This window comes from Anopheles maculipalpis, chromosome 3RL (assembly GCF_943734695.1).
Source record: "Anopheles maculipalpis chromosome 3RL, idAnoMacuDA_375_x, whole genome shotgun sequence".
Taxonomy (NCBI): domain Eukaryota; kingdom Metazoa; phylum Arthropoda; class Insecta; order Diptera; family Culicidae; genus Anopheles; species Anopheles maculipalpis.
The window spans coordinates 19,620,329-19,642,423 of record NC_064872.1 but is presented as its reverse complement, the minus strand read 5'-3'; the positions used below and the strand labels follow the sequence as shown (position 1 = coordinate 19,642,423).

Below are 22,095 nucleotides of genomic sequence, written 5' to 3'. Positions count from 1 at the left end.
TACGTACTTTGTCTATGAAGATCTACAGGAGGCTCGGTTCAGTTACTCAGTGGCACCTCTCTCGCCCCCGCCAACATACAAACATAAAAACATGGAAAAAATGCCCTGAGAAAAATGTACAAAATCAGCACAGAAAGGAATGAAAATACGGCGCCGAGTCGTAACACTTAACCTAACTTGTTGATTAACCCAATTCTAGTATCATCGTCTTCACTGGGATTATTATCTATTAAGAGAGACAAAATTTATTACTTTAAAAAATAATGTGAAAAAAAATCGTTATAATTTCCATTTCGTTTGATATTAAAATATGTTCTCCCTCCGAAGAGAAACATATTCCGATCTTGTTTGTACCGGAAAGCGTAACATCGAATTTTGCTCACCGGGTAGAAAAACACCGACCAGTGCTTTGCGTTTTGCAAACTTAGCGACGCATAAAATTGACCCCTTCCCAGTAGAAAATTGACTCAAAACGAGGCAAATTTAGATGCAGCAAAATTTCATACCAGGTAACAGAAGACTACACGTACATCTTGATCGACTAATGCAGCCAAAAGTGACAGTTCTCAGAGGAATCAGAACTACGAGTTGTGGCGTTTACCATCTGGCAGGCAGGTATTCTTTCTCTCTTCTCTCTGACTGACTGGATAAAAAAGCCATTACTCCCTCTATCGACATAAGCTACCGAAGTTTTTGATAGGGAACAACTTACAGGAAATCTTTGTAGCTTTCGAATGGCGAATATTGTATCTTCTTTGATATCTCTATTCAATCCCATTTTGGATGTTTCACATTTCCTAGGTGATACATTCCACATCACATAACCTCTCTATTAAAGAAGTAAAACATTTTTGTAGGATATTTCAGTTCATAGTTTAATTATATTCAATACCAAATACACATACAGACACTTGCTGACGCTCTACTCTACACTGCACTCCACAAGATAACGCTAACTTTCGTCAGCGAATGGAGGATAGATGTATTATTTACACCTCCGGCTCGTTTACTTAACGCACACACGCACACACTCTCACATACACAGTCTACTAAGTAGAACCCTGATCTGTCCTAACCCAGCAAAGGTTTCCCTTGCAACCACGACCCACGCTACCAGCTAATAAGTCTTGCTAAAACCACTTCCTTGCATGCCCATCTCAACACGCATTCGCATCAATATCCATCGAGCGATGGGCGGACTTGTTCCGCCGGCACAGTTGCAGCACAATCTCGCCCGTTTTGATGCTCTTGAACATTTTCACCGCTTCCAGGTGGGTAAGATCGTGACACACCTGCCCATTAACAGCGAGCACTTCATCACCCGCCCGCAATCGTCCATCTTCGGCCGCCTGTCCGGTCGGTAGGATGCTCTTGATGAAGATCCCAAGTGCACCACGTGGACTATCGCGGCCTCCAACAATGGTGAAACCTAGTGACTTCTTGCCCGGTCCCTTCTCGAACGTAACCGTATGGAAGGAACAGAGAGCGCTCGATTTTGGACGTCGCGGAAGCGTGCAGAAATTGCTGGCGGTTGATTTGTCCAGCTCGAGCGAACTCGTTCCACTGCTTGTTTCTGCATCATCCGAGGTGGATGCGTGCAGTTCGAGCTTCTCGTCGTCACAAAGGTTCATTGTGCTGCGGGCCGTTGTAACGGGTTGTGTCGGGTTAGCGTTGGACTGTTTGCCGACGAGCGATCGGCGCACGACTTTCGAGGATGTGTTGGAGGGTTGCGTTGGGGTAACATTTTTGGTGAACGAACGACGTTTAGCGCAGTCGAGGGAGGGTGGCTGTGAGTCCACTTCCGTAGCAGGGATGCTATCGCAGGTTACGACGGTATTGAGGGAAGGTGGTTGAGATTGTTGGAGCTGTTGGGACTGCTGTTTGTAAACCATCGAGAGTGGTTGCTTCGAACGTCGTGGAGTTCCGAGCGTGTTGTACTTGTTACCATCGATTCTGAAAGAGAGGATAGTGTGTGATTAGTGCTCGAGCAATTCTCAGACAGTTGGGTTCATACATACTTGATAGCAATCGACGTGTAGTTGGTGGTGTCCTGCTCGGAACCGGTCTCGCTTCCACTGCCATGATCCGGCCGTTCGTCTTCCAGGTACGAGTCGAGCGATATCTTGCGGCTATTGCGGAACAATCGTCGATTCACAGACGGTGGCCTTTGCTGTTGATGGTGGTTGTGGTCGGTGTCGTCGTCTTGGTGATCGGTGCCATTTGCCTTACTGCGACAAATGACAAGATCGATGCTGGTACGGCCAGTACCACGCCGTGCACAGCTATTCAGCAACTCCTGCACCTGACGCATCGACAGACCACGCAGTCGCTTCCCGAGGATGTTGACAATTTCATCGTTCGGTTTAATCGAACCTTCCCTGTGGGCAAAATGATGTACAAGCGTGTTATCAAGATATCAAGATGACCTATTCATATGACGCCATCCAGCTCCAATATCTTACCTGCAAACAAGTCCTCCGGGCAAAACATGGGCCACCTTGTAGCGATTGCTAACCTCACCCTCCGTAGTGGCAATTGGGCTGATGATAATACCCAAACCAATACCATCGTCCGGTCCCGCTTCTGCCAAACAATCGATCTGCTCGTCTAACCGGATTGTGACCAGCTTAAACTCTGTCGGTTCAGCCCCACTTCCATTCAGCACCTTGGTCGGTATGTGCGGTATTCTTGGAATACCCTGTTCATGAAACACATCGTCCGTTTCGAGAATTGAGGAAGCACCTGATTCATTTACCAAAATACCCGAATCGCCATCTTCTGCGTCCGTGTGACCAGTGCTACTACTTCCGCCACCGATCGCGATCAGCGCTGTACCACCTCCAACCAATAGCTCACTATCGAGATCATCGATCGGGTGCTGTTTGACCGAGCTCGGAACCGTGTCCTGTGGTTGCTTCTCCACGTCCTCATAGTCATCGTTACGTTGCTCTTTGGACATACCGCTCTTCTGGAAGTCCGCGAGTCCCGGCAGTGCGCCATAGCTTACACTTCTTCGGCTCGCTTCGGACAGCTTGCCGGTAGACTTCTTTAGCGATTTAGTCGCGGACAGATGGTAACCCTTCTGGCCACCACCACTCGCACCACTGTTCGTGGAGTAGATGCGCGAGAACAGTTTCTGCGTACGATCGGACATTGCGCGTATTTTGTTGGTAAAGTTGTCCTTCTTCTTTGGCGTCTTGAACGTGGAGGACGTGGAGGAGGAGGAGATCGGGTCCCCGTTTGCGGTTTCCTGCTTGAGCGCTTCCAACCGCAACCGATAGGCGGTTTCGATCGGGCCGAGCGTCGTGCGCATCTGGGCAAACCCGTACGTTTCGTCGTGATCGGCAGGATCCATCATGATCATCGTTGTCGACTCCGGCGTCGTTATTTCTTTGTCGTTCTTTGGTAGTTCGCTAGATGGTTCACTCGCTTTCGCGGGCGATGCAGCTGTCAGGGCGTCACGCTCGATCGTGCTCTGTGGGAATGATAAGCGTCGATCGGTTGTGGTGGTAGATGGATTAGAAGCAGGACTGCCACTACCCACATCCACCGTGATAGCGCGCTTGAGATGATGTTGGTGGTTGCGTCTCGTATCGGACGTAATCGCTTGAGACGCCAACCGATGTAGGGTGCTTTGTTGCAGTTCGGTTGGGCCTTCTGACGTGTTGCTGCTCGTTGTGGCGCACGTGTCAGATGACGTCCCAGGTACGATAACGTCACCAGACGAGCCGAGGAAAATCAAATCGTCCACCGACTTGTAGAGCGGTTGTCGCACTTTTTGCACTCGTAACGTTGCACTATTACTGTCCACCGTTGTGACACCATGCTTCCGATCTGGCTGTTCCTGCCTACTACTCTCCTCCTGCTGCTGCTCCTCCGCCGCTCTCGCTTGATCGAGACTGATCGGTTGGTAGCAGGAAAGACGCGTACTACCGAGCGGATTCTTCTTCTCCCGGTACGGTATCGAACGTTGACTAAGCGAGGGACTGCCGCGACTCTCGATCGTATCGACAATGTTGCCGATCGATCGACTCAGCTGCCTGTAGAGCGAGGAACTGCCGGACGATGCGATACCGCTGACGGACACATCCGCGCCCTTATCGGCACTGGCTCGTTGCAGTATTCGACGCGATACTGGAGTGGTGGTTGTTGCCGTTGTTGTGGAGGGCGCGAATGGATGCGATTGAGAACTGGCTGCAGTGGTAGAGGCCGGCGTACTGCTGCTACTAACGCTACCACCAGCTACAGTTGTTGCTCCGTTCGCGATCGCTTGCTGCTTGTTTTTGATGCGTATCGGTGAAATGTAACGACCTTTCGGGCGCTCGATAACCCGCCCTTCCTCGATGCTATAGCAGTTGATGCCGGACGATCCGGTCCGCTTTGTCCAGCTGACGGGAGACAGATCTGAAGAAAACAAAAATAAAAACGAGCGACATTAGTAAGTATGTGTTTGTTTATTTGTTTGCTTAATTAATCATCAACAGAGTTGGCGATCTTTTTGCAACCACCAACGGGAAAGGAATTTTGAACGCCCTGCTCCAATTTGACGACCATATGGACTGGTTTCGTGTCGAAAGAGAAATGTCTCTCGATGATGATGGAATTTTGGAGAGGACAGAAATGAAGTCTCACACAACTGCAGCAGCAAACAAACAAAAAAACCAAAAAAAAAACGTGAATAATAAATTATGTCTTGTCGCGCTGAAACTGTCTGGAACTAGAGTACGCAGGAGTACGTGCACTGGTGGAGGACACACGAAATCTTCCACACCGGAACGGACGTATACCGGTATCGGATAAAAAAAAGACAGCGCCTTTGTACTGGAACCGTTTTCTTTTGGGGAGGCCACCAAGGTCCACCAACGGTGTACGACACAAAACACACCAACCGGCTCCGAAAGTTGAAACGCTAATAGTCATCGCAAACGACGTCCCCAGAGCACCGTAACCGTGCGCTCCGAGTGCGTGTAGTAGGCTTTCGAATTCGCGAGAACTTGCACCTCCACTTTGTTTTGGCCCATTCTCGTCTTCTTGCTTGTGCGAAAGTGCATTCGAAACAGCCATGTTCTGCGGTTGTGTTTGCATGCCTTAGACCGTGAACTCGCGACATGTCTCGCGAGTTGCAGTCAGTTCGTAGAAGTCAAAAAAATCTGACATGTCTGCTCCCCCACCACTATGTTGGTGTCTCTCCATTGATCACTCGTATCATAAAACCGTACCGAGCTCTTCAAACACTGTTAAATACCTCTCCAACTAAAAAGTAATTTATGAGGATGCGGTTTCCGCCGAATTCTTTGCTGCCAATGCTCAGGACACGCTTTTAGTTATCGTCTCGTCTGGAAAGCAGAGATGATCGTCAAGAGATCCTCTATCACGCGCTCTATCCGTTTTTCACCATTCACCAATGTGTCACGATCGTTACCGCGCGGCGGCACTAAAAACATCAACTCCGAATGCGTACGGCCGACTAAAATGACTGACGGTCCTCGAGGGCTCAGGCTTCGCGAGGCCTCGCCTCACACACAGAAAAGCAATAAGAGTGATAATACAACCGCGAAACGCAACGAGCGAGAGACAGAGCGAGGGAGAGAAAGTTGGTTTGATGAGGTGAAAAAACGAGAGAAAGAGAGTGAACCACCCCAAGCGCGTTGTGTGTGATCTTCGAGTTCCTCCGGATCAGCTGCCTCTGTGCTGATGGCTGATGACGTAAACGCGGGAGTCATCCTCTCGTTTGACGGGGCCCGGGGTCTCGGGACCTGGGACTTGGGCCAATATGCGAAGGAAACGGATGCAATGGAGAATTCCTGTACATGTTTAATATTCCCTGTTGCTGGACGTGAAGTTAGATGTGATCATATTTGTCCTCCCACCCTACCCTACCCTGCGTCTCATATCATAGACTTCCTCCAGCGAGTATTTGGTGATCTATTGATCTGCAGTGTCATGGTACCGACGAAGTTCGACATGACCCACAGGGTGTTTACTATTCCACAACCGCACCACCGTTGGACAGAAATAATGAAAGAAAAAAAAAACCGGTGTAGAGTCAGCAACGACAACAATAAATTAACATAAATATCCATGGCTCGATCAATTAACAGCTGGCCCTACCATGGCTCTGTTCATTGGGTTTCAAAGCAAAGAGAAAAAATAAACCCAACACAATACACACACATTTTGCCTACTTTGCAGTTGACTGACACATTACTTAGCAGGTAACGCGGGTAGCAGTAGTTGAGAGAAAGAAGCTCACATTCAACCTACGGAGGGCCTCCCTGTTACGAAAGTCATCTGATCGAATGCATTAGGCCGCCAACGGGCGCAACAAGTAGGGTAAAGTCAGTACACACAGGTGCACGTTGTGCACTCTTTTTTTTGAAGAGAATTTGCAAACAACTTTTGTCACCTCTGGTCCTACGCTCACCTCCCCACGTGTGTGACACACGTCGGCAGTGGCCGATTGAATGTGTCGCTAGAAATCAAACACTTTGCGGACTCGAGCTAACGAAAAGAATGGAAACGTGACCACTTAATTACGCATATACATAATTCTTTGTACAGCAAAGGCAGACTTTGTGGTGACAGAGTAAAGACAGAAAGTGGAGAAGGAGGGGAAGCCCATGAAGAGGTTACGGAGGAGGATTTAAAGACTTCTAAACGGGGCCTGCATGACGGAGAACTGATGTCACAACTTATGGTGTGCACGTGTTGGGCGTGAGATAAGAGGACTCAACCGAGGTTCATTAGTTTTTTTGTGTGGTCCAGATGGAGGTTTAGGAAATGAGAGCGTGCCTTCCGGTAATAGACAGATCAGGAAGGTCATCCAATTATTGAGGTTATTACAGGGTTGACTGGGTCATAACGGTAGCGTCCACAAGTCTAAAATAATTCGCTCTATGGGATACACCACAGTATATAAAGGGGCAGTTCGGCTGGTTGTGGTTGCAGCGACGCTGGTCTACACACGGTAGGACCGGGATTTAAATCCCATAAGGACCCTTTCCCTTTAGTTGAGGACTAACTGTCCAACTGTGTGGTATCGGCAAGTCTAGAGGGTCTTCTAGTAGACATGTCTAGTTAGGCTGACCTTACCTAGAAGATCTTTGAGCCAAAAAGAAGAAACAAAGCTTTATATTGATTTATTTTATAGAAGCTTTAGGTCTTTAAGGCCTTATTCAACTCGTGTATAATGCGGACCAGACAAATCCTGGACAGCTTAACACATCGTTTATACGTCATATAACGAGATAAAATTCTTACTTCTATCTATAAATGAACATTAAAAATTAAAATAAATTCGTTATTTTGACGAATCGTTAAATTTCAACAAATATAATTACATTTACATTATTACATAAGACTATTTCACTGTTCGTATGAATTCCCTATGATTTCTTCAAAATAAAATTGTTTAGCTGCGTAATACGCTGATTTTATGTTTTCTAATTTTAAGTAAAGACTTAAATCCAGATAATAAACTCTAAGTATTGTGAAATTTTATAATCCTCGTATCTCCTAATCCGCGTCTCTTGGGTAAAGACTGTAATAAATTCATGACAAAAATATAACTATCACACAGATGAATCCATCTGTGACGATTGCTTCATTCACGTGGACAGTCGTAGGCGCAATGTTAGACTATTGTTTCAAACAAGAAAACACTACTTTTCCCCATCCCTGGTAAGCCCTGCAGACAGACAGCTTGTCTGTTTTTGAGGTCGATGATAACATTTCAGGGGACACCGAAATGATGGTTGCAAACACTATTAAATCGTAATGTTTTACCAGTCTTCTTGTGTCATACAACCGAGCTACGAAATGGAAAACTAAGTGGCAATATGAGCGGAAACTCGAAAACAAAATCGATGACTTTCTTCCTGCTGCAAAACACAAGCAAAATACGTACAAACAGCGACACAAAGCAACTGGTTTGGGTGAAAGTGAAAATGTTTATAAATATTAATGTTTCTTCTCTTGCACATTTCGTCGGTATCACACACATCCGCGAGTGGGTTGTGGCTATCGTACAGCAAAAATTTGATCAAACTCCACCTACTGCAACCTGTTGCTTGTTATTATATGATTTATAAAAAAACGCAGATCACAACAAATGAGTCATAACGTTGAGTTTGCGAATACAAAAAAACCAGCATAAAACTAGCGCACTAAACTTGGTTGGCAAAAATAAAAGCAAATGCAAGGTCACGCTTAAACTCCCCCAAGGTGGGCAGCGCAAAATGGCAAAACAGTGGCCAATTAATTTATTAAATTAATTATCTCAATCCAACGCTGCCTTCCCCCCGTAATTCAAATCAATAAACAGCGATAGAAAGGAAATGGAGGATGGCCGACAGGTATAACTCCCTACAAAATGCCACCAGCTCCACACAGTTTGGTAGGTTTTTCGCGAATTTTGTTTGATGTTTTTTGCCTTCTCTCTCTCTCGATCAAGTGAAAGGAAAATTTGCCAAATATGCAATTTACAATGCGCCACACAGAGCAGGCGGTGAAGATAAATAAATAAAAAAAGTTGTACGCGAATTATTGGCACTGGTGGTCTGGGGATGCAATAAATGGGGAAGTTGTCGTGAGCTGACCTTACAGCAGGTTGCTTTACATCCATTATACGACCCTTGTGTTGCGAAATCCGGACCGAGAGATAAACAAAAAAGTCAAACGTTCCCGCCGGACATGCCGGCGGATTGCCTTCGGGGAAGGACGTGTAGGACGCCTACACTACGCCACTAGGGAGTTAAAGGAGATCAACCGATCGAATCGGATCGGTTTGTTGCCGTCCGCAACGTGTGCCTCTCGGGCAAGATGTCGTCTACCAAATGGGTTGGTATTCTGTGGGAGTTTTTCGAGGTCACGAGGTGCCTATGTGTCACAAGACTTGCCCATTTATGCAACAATGCCCTGTTTAACCCTTAGCAGCAACAGCAATTGGCATCTTCATCGACAACCCGTAGCTGATGGCTCGGCGGTTGACTATGAAAGGGAAAGTAAATGCCGCGCTTGACATGTGGTCATGTTTTTTTTTTTTTTTGAGAATAACCTTAAAACTCCTCTTGGTTGATAAGACGGGAATACAGGTTCGTGCTTGTATGATATTTCCAATCGAAAAAATAAAATAAAACGAAAATCGGACCATATTTATCATTGATGATGTGCCTTTTTAATGTTCGCTTATCTTATTCCTAAAAAATTGCTTCTTTTTAACTACTTTTTCACCTTTAATTTGATTAATTCTTCTTTAATTTTAAACTTGTAGTTATTTCTCAAATTTTAATGAAAGCTTGACAATCTTTCTTACTTTAAAAGTTTAACAGTTACTGTTACTTTTTCTTCATATTTTTTTGCATTTTTTTATAGCATTTATGCATTTATCCTTATCGTTTTTAACTTTGTTTTTTTTTTTTGAATATATTGTATACTTTATTTTCATTTAATTGTTTAGATTAATTTTTGGAATGTGATCATTTCACTTGAATATTTTGAATATTTTTCATACATTTAGTTTATGCAATTGTCATTTTTACGTATCTTCTAATATTTCTTTAATTAATTCTTTTTTAATAACTTTTTTGGTTTTATATTAATTAGATAAAGATGGAATAAAAATAGCCAAACCCTCACTTAAGCAATCAAAAACATCATCCCTATATACGCCCTTCACGATCTAGATCATACCTTTAAAAAGGGAAAAGAAATTAAAAAAAACCTGGGATAAATATTTCCCTTTTCGGAAGAGCAACAAAACATAAAAACCGACGTAAACGGGTTACCCCCCCATGTCGGCCTTTTCGGCAGGGTTCCCGCTCTCTGATTAAGGCTGATGCGATTATGTGAAACGTGACGCAAGGAGCATAAAAACACGATCGACACACACACACAGACACAGTCAACCCCCAAAAAGCGACCTACACCGAAGAAATTGACCCGCCAGGCACAGCATAAAAACTCGTTTTCGCATCATCATCCTCATGATCATCGTGCGCACACCGAGGATCCGTGCGACTTGGCGGAGTGCTTTTTGCATGTTTCGCGTGCGCCTGCTGCTGGATTTCAAGTGGTGGTCGTTTTTTTTTTATCTTTGGAGGTCACCACGTCGTGTTGCATAATGATTGTGGCGGGATGAGTCGGGACTTCCCAGGTCTCGTGCACGGCATGGATTGCAAGATTGATTAGTCAGAACACACATATCTGTAAGCTGGGCTATGCCCAAAGCATGTTAGGTGGGGAAACATGACGAATGGATGACATGGCGTTGGGTTTTGATCTAATTCGAGTCACACCACAAATGTCGTACTAGTTTGTAGCAAATTTAATCCACGTGAGTGCACAAACGTCGTCCCAGCGCGGTCAGTGACATCTTGCGAGTATCCAACCAACGAGGCGTTATGATTAATGGGTAATGATTGCACATTAGCGAAGTGTCTCACGGCTAAGTTTGGGACAGTTGTAAGAAGCTATTCGTGAAGATTAATTAACAGGCTGTCAGGTTGTGGTAAGCGTCACTACTGTACAGCAGGTTGGATCTCCATCCAAAATCCGTCACGAACAATTTCTGGAAGCTCCTTCCCATATGTTAAAACGGACAGCTTCAGCAAGAATAGCATTTCCCTAAACGGGTTAGATTTATGTTTTTTTCCTCCCCCTCTCTGGTGGCCAAGCGTGTAGGCGTCGATGGTTGGTAACACTTTACAGCATTTTGAAGCGTGTGATGAGAAGTGTCCACAGCAAACAGATCACAACGTCAGGCGAACGTCATACACCACTTGTTTTTGGGCGGTGGAGAATGAAATAATTTATTGCTTTACTGTCCATCAGGCCGCACTAATGTGGATGCGCCGCTGAACGGGTTTGTGGACGTTGTTTTCGGTGGAATGAGTATGCGAAGCGGTGGCCATTCAACGTGATTTTATGCATTTAATATGGGCTGATACCAAATCGAGCTTAAGTTGGCGGGGTGACGAATTAATGTTCGGTTTGCATGGGCTTGAGAAAGATTTAAATGAAGTTAACAGTGTAAATAAATAATATTTGATAGTCAAAATCTGTTTCGTAGAAATTGTTGGCAATAAGCAGTAAGAAGTAAGATGTAGAATGTTACGACTACTTCGTTTTATTTATCTTTTGGACAAATTGTGTAAGAAAAGGTAGAACAGATACAATTATCATTCCCTGATCCTTAACTCTAAATCATCAAGAGATCTTGAAGTAGAATTGCTAGAGAACCCTTGAGAAGTAGCTTTTTATTATGAAGCTTCTGAAGAAGAACCCCACCGTTCTAATAATTCGTTCTAAATGTCTTACATAATTCCGCTACATTTTCCTTGCACATATGCTGCAATAAATTGCTCTAATTAAAAGAAATTATTACCAGATTTTTCTGGTTCAATGTGAATCTGTGCAGAAGTGCAGGTGCCAGGACAGAACCTGGATGCAATTGATATAAAGACCGATAGCGCCCGTAATCATCTTGGTAATTACAACCGGTTGTATCGTTCAACGTCCCGATGTCAACGGAGGGACTTTGAACCAAAGCAAGAATGTTGTCCACAAACCCTAACAGACATGATCTCTTCAAACGCATCCAAACATTGTAGACATCATCGGGACAGGAATGAAGAGAGAAGCAAATAGCGCTCGTTCTAATAAAAGTAGTACCCATAAACTAGCCTTTGCTTGTTGACTTGCCGGGGAGGTGGAATTCTTTCTGAAGAACTCACGACCTTCCCCCGGTGTCCACGAGACGCCGCAACATGGACGATGAGCACGTGAGTTATTAGCATCTGTCAGTACGGGGGGGAAAAAGCGCAAACGAATTACGACAGGAAATGGCTTCTTATATGTTTGTTCTACTGCCCGACGAGCAGTTGTTGACAAATATGTGGTAGGATTACTTGCAATACAATTTATTCCTGATCGCCGGATGTTAGAGAAGGCGCCATCACGATCACTACTATGCTGCAGGAAACGTTCTTCTATGTTGCTGTGATCGGTCAAACAAAATACCAACGATGGATCGCTGGCTCGTTGAGATCGGGTCGACGTTTCGTAACCGTTGGATGGACTAATCGAAGGCCAAACGGGTACCATTTCGTTTGCAGGTCGTTACACTGCGGTGCTTAGAGCACACCGGAGCACACTGTCCGTGGCCATAATTGTAGCTTCCTTCCAAATTTGCATTCTTCACATGAACATGCACACACGAACCGGTACGGCACCCAAGCCAAGGTGATCGGAACACTGGCTGAAACGTGCAGGAATTCGGCTGTTGGTGCATCCTTACCGTACGGTACGCGGCCGACTGCACTAATGATTATGATTACCCTTTTTTGTACGCCGTGGTAACGATTAGGCAACCGCACGGTACACGGTCCATCATGAGACCGACCGTACCATGCAGACGAGAAGATCTAAACGTAGATGGGTATGCGAGCAATTTCGCAAAAACTCAAAACCGCGAACTAAAGAAGCCGTGAAGTAAGCGGCGAACCATGCGAACGATCTCATGCATCATTCTGGATTGGGTCAGTGCTGCTACTTGTCTAATATGACGTTTCTGTGACGTATGGGTGTGGAAGGTTTTTTTTTCTTTCTTTTAAAGAAGAAAAGGCCACTAATTGTAGGGCTCCAGAAATTGAGAAGATCTCCATCTAACTCTGGTTAAGCAATGGTCCGTATCGATTGGATTAGTTTCGATAGCTGAAGCATAAGGCTCAATTATTGCTCGTTAGCGGATCAATTCAAGCACTGCTGGGTTTGATTTACTAGCCGAACCACGGGTCAGCCATTCAAACCAGCGGTACTTCTCTAATTAAAGCACTTATCGTGTTACCGGGAAGCATGTTAACCTGTGAAAAGAATATCTTACATCGACCGCAACCCGGAACCCGGAGAAAACTGCCCACATAGCCCACGTGTCGGTAGACTGGACATCGCGGGTCATCATCATTACTACAGCACGTTCTTTCCCGGTTTGCTGCAAGATACTTCCGAAACGGATCAGACCTGGAAGCCCCCTTTGCTCTCCCACTACTAGCCAAAACAGATCGGTCATTACGAGTTGTTACCCTAGTCTGACCCACTTCGTTCGACATTACTTCCTTCCTGCACAACAAACACGGTTCGCTGCGGCTTGGTTTCTTTCGACGCCCTCTTGCTTCTTCTTGGCGAGAATGATGCCCCGGTAGAGGAACACAGATATTTCGCCCTTTCCCTGCATTGTACACGCCCACACCCGTGGCTCGGTCTGATGTTAGCCGGACAAACCCTTCGGAAGGAGATGGATGCAGAGCTTTTCTTAATGCACCGAAACCGTACCGTTGGGGTTATGTGTATGTATGTCTACGTGCCCAGTTGTTTCAATTACAGCCGGTAACCGGTCGGTCGGGGAGAAGTATTTTCATTTCTTTCGGTCTGTTGCAATCGTTTGCATTGGAAGGTAATTTTCCTTCTCGAATGGCTGCATTTCACTCCCTTTTTCCAAACACCGACAAAAAGGGGCTCTGATGGGGTCAACCGATCAATTTCACGAGTGCATTTAGGTGGAATTGAGATCACACGATCGATGGAATTGTACGCCGTTACCGCAAAACCCTGGCAAATAGGTAAATACTACTTTTCTGCAAGAAAAAAAATCACTTATCAGAGCTCCTTTCCCTCTCTCTTTTGATTGTGGGACTTGGGTAGCAGGAAGTATTTTACACTTTCCTGTCGAATATTTCCCTAGCGGCTGAGAGTCTTCTTTGGTGCTTGAGACGTAAAATTGAAAAAAAAAAGACGATTCAATCCGGACGCGGGGTTCAGTAGGTTAATGGGTGGTCGTGGAATCGTGCTTATGTAGCCTCCATACCATCGATTGGGGTGAACAAATTGAATTAATAAGGTTAAACCGCTTTTAGTGCACTCTGATGTTGGGCGTGCTGCCCCATCTGTAATTTGCTCGTGCAGGCGTTTACTCCCAAAAACCAGATCACCTCGACGGGTCAAGTGTGTTTCCGTGGAAAATTTAAAAAGAAATCCAAATACTTTACACCCATTTTTTTTTTTTGGGTAACGGTTAAGGGCTCTACACAATGATTACTAAATAACTCATTTCCATTTCTTCAGTCCGCGTTCAGTCGGCGTTTATCGGAAGGGAGGGCGCCCTATCAGCGGCTGATTTGTGTTGCAGCACCAATGCATTGCGTTACATCATCTTCAAGAGGATGGAAACAGAGGAAGGAAAGCTTTAATTTGGAAGATAGATCCCGAAAAAACATGGTAACTATTATATATTAATCATCCTAAAAAGCAGTTCATTTTGGGATGAATAAATTTGGTTTGGAACATATTGGAGGCGGAAGGGAGCTGACATGACGACTTGACAAATGGGATGAAATGCATGAATTTAAATATATTATGCTATGAAATTCAAGTTTGTTTTAAAATTAGTTGAACGAACATAAGAGCATAACACACCTGTTAACGGCTAAAGATGCGTTGACCACGATTTTTCATACGAAACATCTGAAAGTTATCGTAAAAGTTGCCATAAAGTCCTCAGAAGTACTCAATAAATGTAGAGCGATTTAGTAAAAAAAGGTTCTTAGTAATCTGATTGCATACTTTGAGGCGCTGCGACTCCAAAACAAATTTGTGCTGAGCGTGCTTCACATTTGATCAACTTTATGTACCTAATTTTGCAAACAGAACTCGAGCTTTTTAATTACCTCTCAACAACCATTGGGGCCCTCAACCTCAAGAATTGCTTCCTCCGAATTTCCGTACATAAACTTTCTTCCGTTTTCCTAAAAACAAACAACCAGATACGCAAGCATGGCCCACTGACCGGTGGAACATGTAGGTGCAGAACAGAAGCAAACAATAACACCCATCAAAATGGGGCAGTTGTTTTATGTTGGTTTTGTGTGTTTTTTTTTAAATCGTTTCGTACTGTTCGCGTTTGTTTTGTCCTCACTTCTTGTAGCTTGTTTTGTTTGCACTGGCGCAGACTAGGCGCAGGGTTTTGGGGTGTAAAATATGCACACTCGGCGAAGCTTAAGGTCCAATCTTGCATGACAATGACAATGACCAGCGATGCATGGGTTATGTGTTCGGAACGCTGTGTGCCACCAAGAGTTTTACTTGTAGAGGCGAGGACACCACATTTGGGTCTGGTGCATTCACATCATCGTGTGATTTATGACGTTCATCATTCGACGCGACTACATCTACAGCTGCTCTGGTTCCGTCAAGTTCCTGTTCCACTTTCCAACCGGGTGGAAAGTGGAGTATCATGTACGTCTCGGTATGTTTGGTAAGACTCTCAGAAATTTGGCGTCAATTTGGGATTGGGGAAATTCACACATTCTTTTCTAAATCGAGTTCTTCTTACCCCGTTTCAATGTGAACTTCAACTTGTCGCATAATTCATAACAAGCACTTCCAGTTTCATCATAAATTTGACTATTTTATGACAATTTTATGCAACACCTTAATCGCTAAACGACACACAAACTCAACCCGAATGGCGACAGATTCGTAGGAGGTAGCACTCTGTTGGTGGCACACATCACAAAAATCATGCAAACATCTTCCGCCAAAACGCAAACAACCCACGGCGACCGGCTGTTCTTCCTACGGTAATCGGCACGCGCCACAAGCCACCAACTCGGCACGTATCAATACCGCAACGCGAAAGCAATTAGGCGAACAAGTTCATCCATTTCGGATCACGCCGATCGCCACTGATGCGATTTTTTTTTTTTTGGCCTAAATGAAAGAATCAAGCCATGTGTCACGCCGGACGCTTGTACGGCAGATTAACGATGAAATATGGGCGAGTTCACGGTACGGTATGTTTCACTCCCGGTGAGTTCGCACCCCGGGAGGTCATTAGGATGATCAGTGGCGCGAGTTCTTAGCGGGAAGAAAGTACGCACGCAAGCACGCAACGATACAGTCGCGTCACGCGTAACGTAACAATTAGCAAACCAGAAGGTGCTGGGCTATTTTTAACTCGTTGGACAACTGCACTGTGTCGTCTTTTTTTCTGACCCAATAAAATCCCACCGTGCGCAACTGATCCCCCAACTGGAGGAAACTTATTTAAGATGATCGTGTGGACCAACCTCAACGCCGGACGGACGGAAGATTGCGTTCTTCCTCAATCTAGTGTCCGATGTTTGTGTTTGAAGTTTTCGATGCCCGATGGCGAGCTCTTAAGCCACACGAGACCTGCTAGCCGCATGCAGCTGTCGAATGAGGTTTGGACGACTTCTTCGGGGTAATGAGTCCCCGATTTCAATGCAGCCACAAGGCACAATTTCAAACCCGTGCTCTAACGTCCACTGGAGCGAACTTTGGAAGAACTCGCGTGTGAACGCAACGAACCCATGTGCGATGCGCCATTCGTTTCCGATCGTTAAGCTGTCAACGAGCCCATAGGCTGTGGTAGATTTTTGTTTTTCGGTACCCACAAATGATTAACTTCCTGTTCTTCCTTGCTTCAGGATGGTTGGATTTCGTATGTTCCAAAAAAAGTATCCCCAAATCCCCGGATATTCGCATCGAATCTTGTACACTTACCTATGCGCGATTTTCTTGGCGTAGTGGCAGTTCCGGACTGAAGAATCTTATGACCACCAACACCACCACCACCTCCCCCACTGCTACTACTGCTGTCACTGGTGTAGGAAAACGGGGAGCTGCTGGTGGTAGACGAGCTGGACGAGTTGGTGGTTGATGGGGAGGATCCACTCGAACCGGACGAACCGGACGTTGTGGACGAACTGGACGGCGAGTTCACTATCCCGACTGTGCCGGCTACAGTCAACTCCTCCACAGGTCCACCGGCTGGATTCATCCCGAAAATTCCACCGCCATCGCCCGCACTTCGGCGCCGGATCGTTGCCGCACCGGTCGTAAGATCGCGATCGTGCAGCAGCAACAGCCCGGACGGTTCATTACCGCCGTAGACATTCCCGGACTCGGAGTGTCGCAGCGGGGACAGGCTGAGCAGTTTCGGCGACTCGGCCGATCGTTTAAACCATCTCATCGTGCCGGCCAATTATTGCATCGTCCGGGGTCCACCGGGTGGCAAGTGTTTGTCGTTAGCGTTGTGGCGGCGGCCGGTCGATAAACTCTGCAAAAGTGCAACGAAAAGAAAAAAGAAAAACAGCATTTAGAAAGGTGAATCGAAATTAGAGGAAAGGGAATGGCAATGAAAATTTTTCAACTGGCAAAGAGGACGTCGATGACGAGGACGGAGTTTTAATTGAATTCATCTTTATAGGCACAATAAAAAGTGTATCTTTAAGCGATCGTTACACTGCGACATAACTTGTATCATATGGTTGGCTCCCTCGAGGGATACGTTCATGTGGTGATTTCTGCCTCGCTCCTCGGATAGGTAGCGTTTTGCTGTTAATGACGGAGGACACAACAACATCCTTTCGGTGCAAATAACGAACGCACCCATTGAACCCGTCGCCCAATGAACCTATGATTACGCAGAGTCTTGGGCACCATCATTGAAGACGTTAGTCTACGCAAGCCCGCTTTGCCAAGGTAAATAGTGGTGTGTTGTTGGTCATCGTTTCTGCTATTTCTGCTAAAACAAACGTTCAACATCACGCACTGAGACAGAGAGAGAGAGAGAGAGAGAGAGAGAGAGAGAAAGAGAGAAAAAATACAAAAGAAGGCAAAACATTCTCATCAACAAGAAAGCAAAATGTGTCGTACTAAGCAGTTCTCCAGTGTTTATGCTACTGTGGAAAGAACAAAGCAACGATGCCGAATGTACAAACGACCTCCTGATGCACCTGATCGTGAAGTAAACGATCCCAACGAGCAAGCCCGCATGGATTTATTTCTACAACTCCCTCGATCACAAAACGGGATCATCACGGGAACCTCTCAGTTCCAGCACGACTGTCAACATAATGGTGGGCCTTTTCTAGCCATCGCAAAATAGCCAGCAATAAAACACTGCCGCCGGACTTTACCGTGCAATTAGTACGCGTTGAACGTAGCGGTCACTCATCAGTGTCAGTGAAGCGGAGAAGGCTGCGATCAAGTTGCAGCATTAGCACCAGCAGGTGGTGATTTATTGTTGTTGCAACTGTCATTCAGCTGAACGATGGGAGTTGGAATGGTGGAGTGCGAAATGTAGTTGCAGCATTTAGACACAATTAGCCGAAGATGGTACAGTAACGACATTGGTTAATTAATGAGAAGTCGTTAAAGACACCAGAGGCCTAACAAATCTTTCGCATCTTCGAATGGTGGATTGTGTACGCACAATACAAGCGAATAAAGAAGAATTGGTTTGCATTGGTTGGGGTGTTTCGAATTCGCGATGGGACTTGTGCTACTTTGGAGTGTCACGCACATTCTAATGCATGAGAGAGTTTATCAAAAAACAAGACAGTATGGTGACGGTTGGATTAAAGATACTTTCTTCGCCTTATCTCAGTACTTTAAACAGTGCTGCTCCATATAAATCATAAAATAATGAAAAAATTCTCCCCCATGTAGTTTCCGTCCAATTAAACCTTCGCCAACATTTAAATCGCCCAAACGCAATCTGACAAGCGGATGTGGAAGATGAGCGATCGGTGTTTTTTTCTTTCTTTCCACTGCAAACCACCTATCGATCTCCTTCGCCTGACAGACGTCGAATTGTGGGCTCAATTATTTCGACATCTTTCGATATTCCTCATGTAAAGATGACGGTCCAGCCGGTGTGTAATCCCTTTGCGTTCCTAATGGCTTCCTCACCAGAGATTTATTGCACACAGTGTGAATATCCTTTCACAGTATCGCCCACGCCAGAATTCCAACACAGAGTAGAGAAGGTAGAAAGGATTTTATCTGCCGATCTTGGCTTGCCATCGTGGCTGAAGAATTTTAATGAAGAACGCAGCACTAACCCAGGTTGGACAGCAGTGTTTTACAAGTTTGCTTTTGTTTAAAATGGTGATTCACCCAAGTGGCTGCCACGGAAGGGACCAGGTCAAATGGAAAGTATGGTACATGTACATGCAACGACACCCATAAAGTAATGTAGTTTATTAATCAACCGGTGAAATAGTACCCATAAATAATCGCGTTCTAGCTATCGGCAGGATCGATCGTTACGGTAGACGATGGGACGACGGCAATGCACTTGTGTCGTGTCGGTGCGCTAAAAGCTTTGTAGCAGAAGGATTTTCGCAGACGTTCCGGGGTGCGATGGGTGCGAACACCGTGTCGAGCCCAAACGACACAAACCAAAACACCCAAATACACGGATTAAGTCCCCCCTTCTTCTCGATAGTCTTTGGTGCGCACCACCCGGTGACAGCGTGCGAAAGGATGATCGAGTGAACCTGTCATCATGATCGGCGCCGAACGGACAGGAATGCTTTTATACACGCGCGCCAAAACACATTTTTCGCCAATACACTACCTTCACTCTCTTTTACCAATTCTCGGCCGTTGGATTCATGTTGAGCAGGATGTTTCCTGTGGGCCATAAACATTTATATCACCCGCAAGAAGACAGCAGCATCTTCTCCAGCACATCCATCGTTGTGCGGGGTAACGCGCTAGAAACACAACCGGAAATGGTTCGGATTACGGCAGAAAGGAAACATCCCAAAAGTGATCTTAACGACACGCTTTCTTCTAGCTCTTAAGCGCGTGCTGCTTTTGCGACGCAGGCGAGGCAAATCTTTTAAAAGCTGTAAAGCAGGTAACTTGTTAAGACACTTAGAACTCACCCCGAGCCATGACGGGAAACCGGAAAACGAATTCAAAATTGCGTTGGTGGACTCCGGTGCACTTTACTTTGGTGGTGGGCTTTAAAACAGTTCTGGAGGCACATGTGGCACACGTGTACCAACACTGAATGGTGGGGGGGAGCATTGATGGATGGTAATCGATCGATCGTTCTACGCTCCGGAATTAATCCTCTTGTGGAACGACCGTTTTTGCCTTTAAGAAGGTGTTAAGTGAAGGTGGGTAAAGCGCACAAGATGCATCCCGCGATAAACAAAATGTGCGTAGTAAAAGCGTTTGCACATTAGGATGGTATCGCAGGTACCATAAATCTTGCGCTCGTTGTAACTGTTGCGCTAATTGAAGATGAGTTGGAGAAGACAGGAATGGGTAAATTGATGCCTGGAGCGAATGGAACAGCTGGTAGGCGGATTAGAGAATTAATTCTTTATGTTTGCGGCTATACGTATGCGATCAGGAAAAAATAGTAGAGTCCTTCGTTTTTAATTATTTTACTTTTAGTAGGTCGATACAAGAAATAAGTCTACACTCTTACGCCTAAAAGTATGCAAGCGCAACATGAAAATGGGGTTTTTAATTGTGTACATCATGCTAATTTTAGTAGGCGGATTTAAAAACAATAATCTTTTACGCCGCCTTTTGCGCCTAAAGATATGCAATCGCAAAATAATTAAGGGAAATTAGTATTTTAGGATCGCTTCAATAATCTATTGCCAAAAAAACACACACAACTGTATGACCAATCGAAGAAAACACTAATAAAACCGCATAATCTTCTCCAATCAAGTCAAAAAGCGAAAGACCATTACTTTTCCTTATTAAGCAATCAATTAATTAGCCTTGCGCTAAATCATTTCCGCCTGACGTGCCCTTTCCCGGGTGGCAAAGAAAACTTCGTTTTCGGACGGCCAGCAGCAGTGATAAATCAGCAAGGAAAAATGTTACTTCTCGATGCAATGCCGTTGAAGCTTTCATTTTTCCCCAAAAAGCAAGCCGAGTGATAAAACACCGTACAGGCCAGGTTATGGAACTATCCTACCGTTTGTTTTCGGTTGTCACTTTTGCTCGTTTGCTGCACCGAAGATAGCTTTCTCTAGCCTCTAACCCCGACCAAACGAGCGGTTGGGCAGTTTATCTCACTGCTGCAACAACGCTCTGTCCACTGTCCACAACACTGGACCACGTGGTTTGTGTAATTTTCGGCACATTCCAACGGACAGTTGTGTTAAAAGTGAAACGTTTGCCGCCGACAACAACAATAGTGATAGTGAAGAATGTATATTGTATGGGTTATTCGAGTAGAAAAAAAAGCGTGCATGTTTTCCATGTCCAAAACCCGATTAGTTTCGTGGATAGTATTTGTTTGGTATAATTGTACATCCAGTGGGGAGCGTTGTTTAAGCGACGAATGATTGACACACGTTCCCACTTTGGGAGTAGATAAAGCAACCGTTACCTTACGCGTTGCATAATGAAGCAGTAGCGAGGCTGGATACTGGATAGAAATATTGCCGGAAAGGACAATGTACGTTCGAGGTGCATTTTAACACGTTTTCCCTACGCCCATAGGTGTATGAACTGATAGGAGAAAGAGAATAAGTAAACTTTAGCTTGACACGACACGTGGGATATTAAACGTTTCGAAGGGACCCTCCAACTTTTCCTGGAGGGCATTAGTAGGGTCTAGCGGCAAGCGTCCAGACTGGTGGGACGATAGATGCAAGCGCCTAGAAGCAAATGCCTTTCACCATTCGTTCCCGGGTGAAAAGTGATATTTGAGCGACCCAGAGCCCTGCAGCTGGATCGCTGTGATGAAGGGAAATTTTATCCATTTGGTAGCTAGCAGAAAGTTTGTATGAAACGTTTGACACCGCTGACAAACGGGGCCTAGACTGTTTCGTACCACTGACGAGACCAGAGCTGCAACTAACTGCAGTCGTAGGAGGTTCAGATTGGCAGGTATTATGCGCCGTTGAGCCGTATTGTGCAGTTCCCTCGAACTAAATAGAAATTGACCAACGCTTGACCAGGGACAAGATGGAGGTGGAACTAGAAGTTATCGACAGGGCGCACGCTACGGACAAAGTTGTGCAACGGTTGGACCAGAAGTTCAGTGAACCTTGCCACCATACCGTACCACGTAGGAGTTACTGGTTTTTAGTGGTTGATGTTGCAGATTTTGGAAATCACCTTGTCCCGCACCAGATGGCAAATGGTAGCCAGCGAAACTATGCTGCCTGCGAGGTGGGGTCTCCACAGGGAGGCAACTAAATAAGCAACAAAAAAAAAGTTAGCTCACCCAGATTTCTGGGCACGATCTAG

General features: G+C 45.4%; 2 protein-coding genes across 2 annotated transcripts in view; one reads left to right on the top strand and one right to left on the bottom strand.

Moving 5' to 3' along the window:
* The window catches only part of LOC126564500 (mannose-P-dolichol utilization defect 1 protein homolog), a 161,617-nt gene that overhangs the window by 30,309 nt on the left and 109,213 nt on the right, over nucleotides 1-22,095 (top strand). The window lies entirely within an intron of this gene.
* The window catches only part of LOC126563919 (serine-rich adhesin for platelets-like), a 29,679-nt gene continuing 8,741 nt past the window's right edge, over nucleotides 1,158-22,095 (bottom strand). Inside the window, exons 2-5 of the mRNA XM_050220719.1 lie at nucleotides 16,579-17,134; nucleotides 2,463-4,404; nucleotides 2,019-2,378; nucleotides 1,158-1,953 (exon numbers count right to left, since the gene is read on the bottom strand). Of these exons, the coding sequence (XP_050076676.1) occupies nucleotides 1,158-1,953; nucleotides 2,019-2,378; nucleotides 2,463-4,404; nucleotides 16,579-17,047 (3,567 nt within the window). The 5' untranslated portion in view covers nucleotides 17,048-17,134. The remainder of the gene's footprint in view (nucleotides 1,954-2,018; nucleotides 2,379-2,462; nucleotides 4,405-16,578; nucleotides 17,135-22,095) is intronic.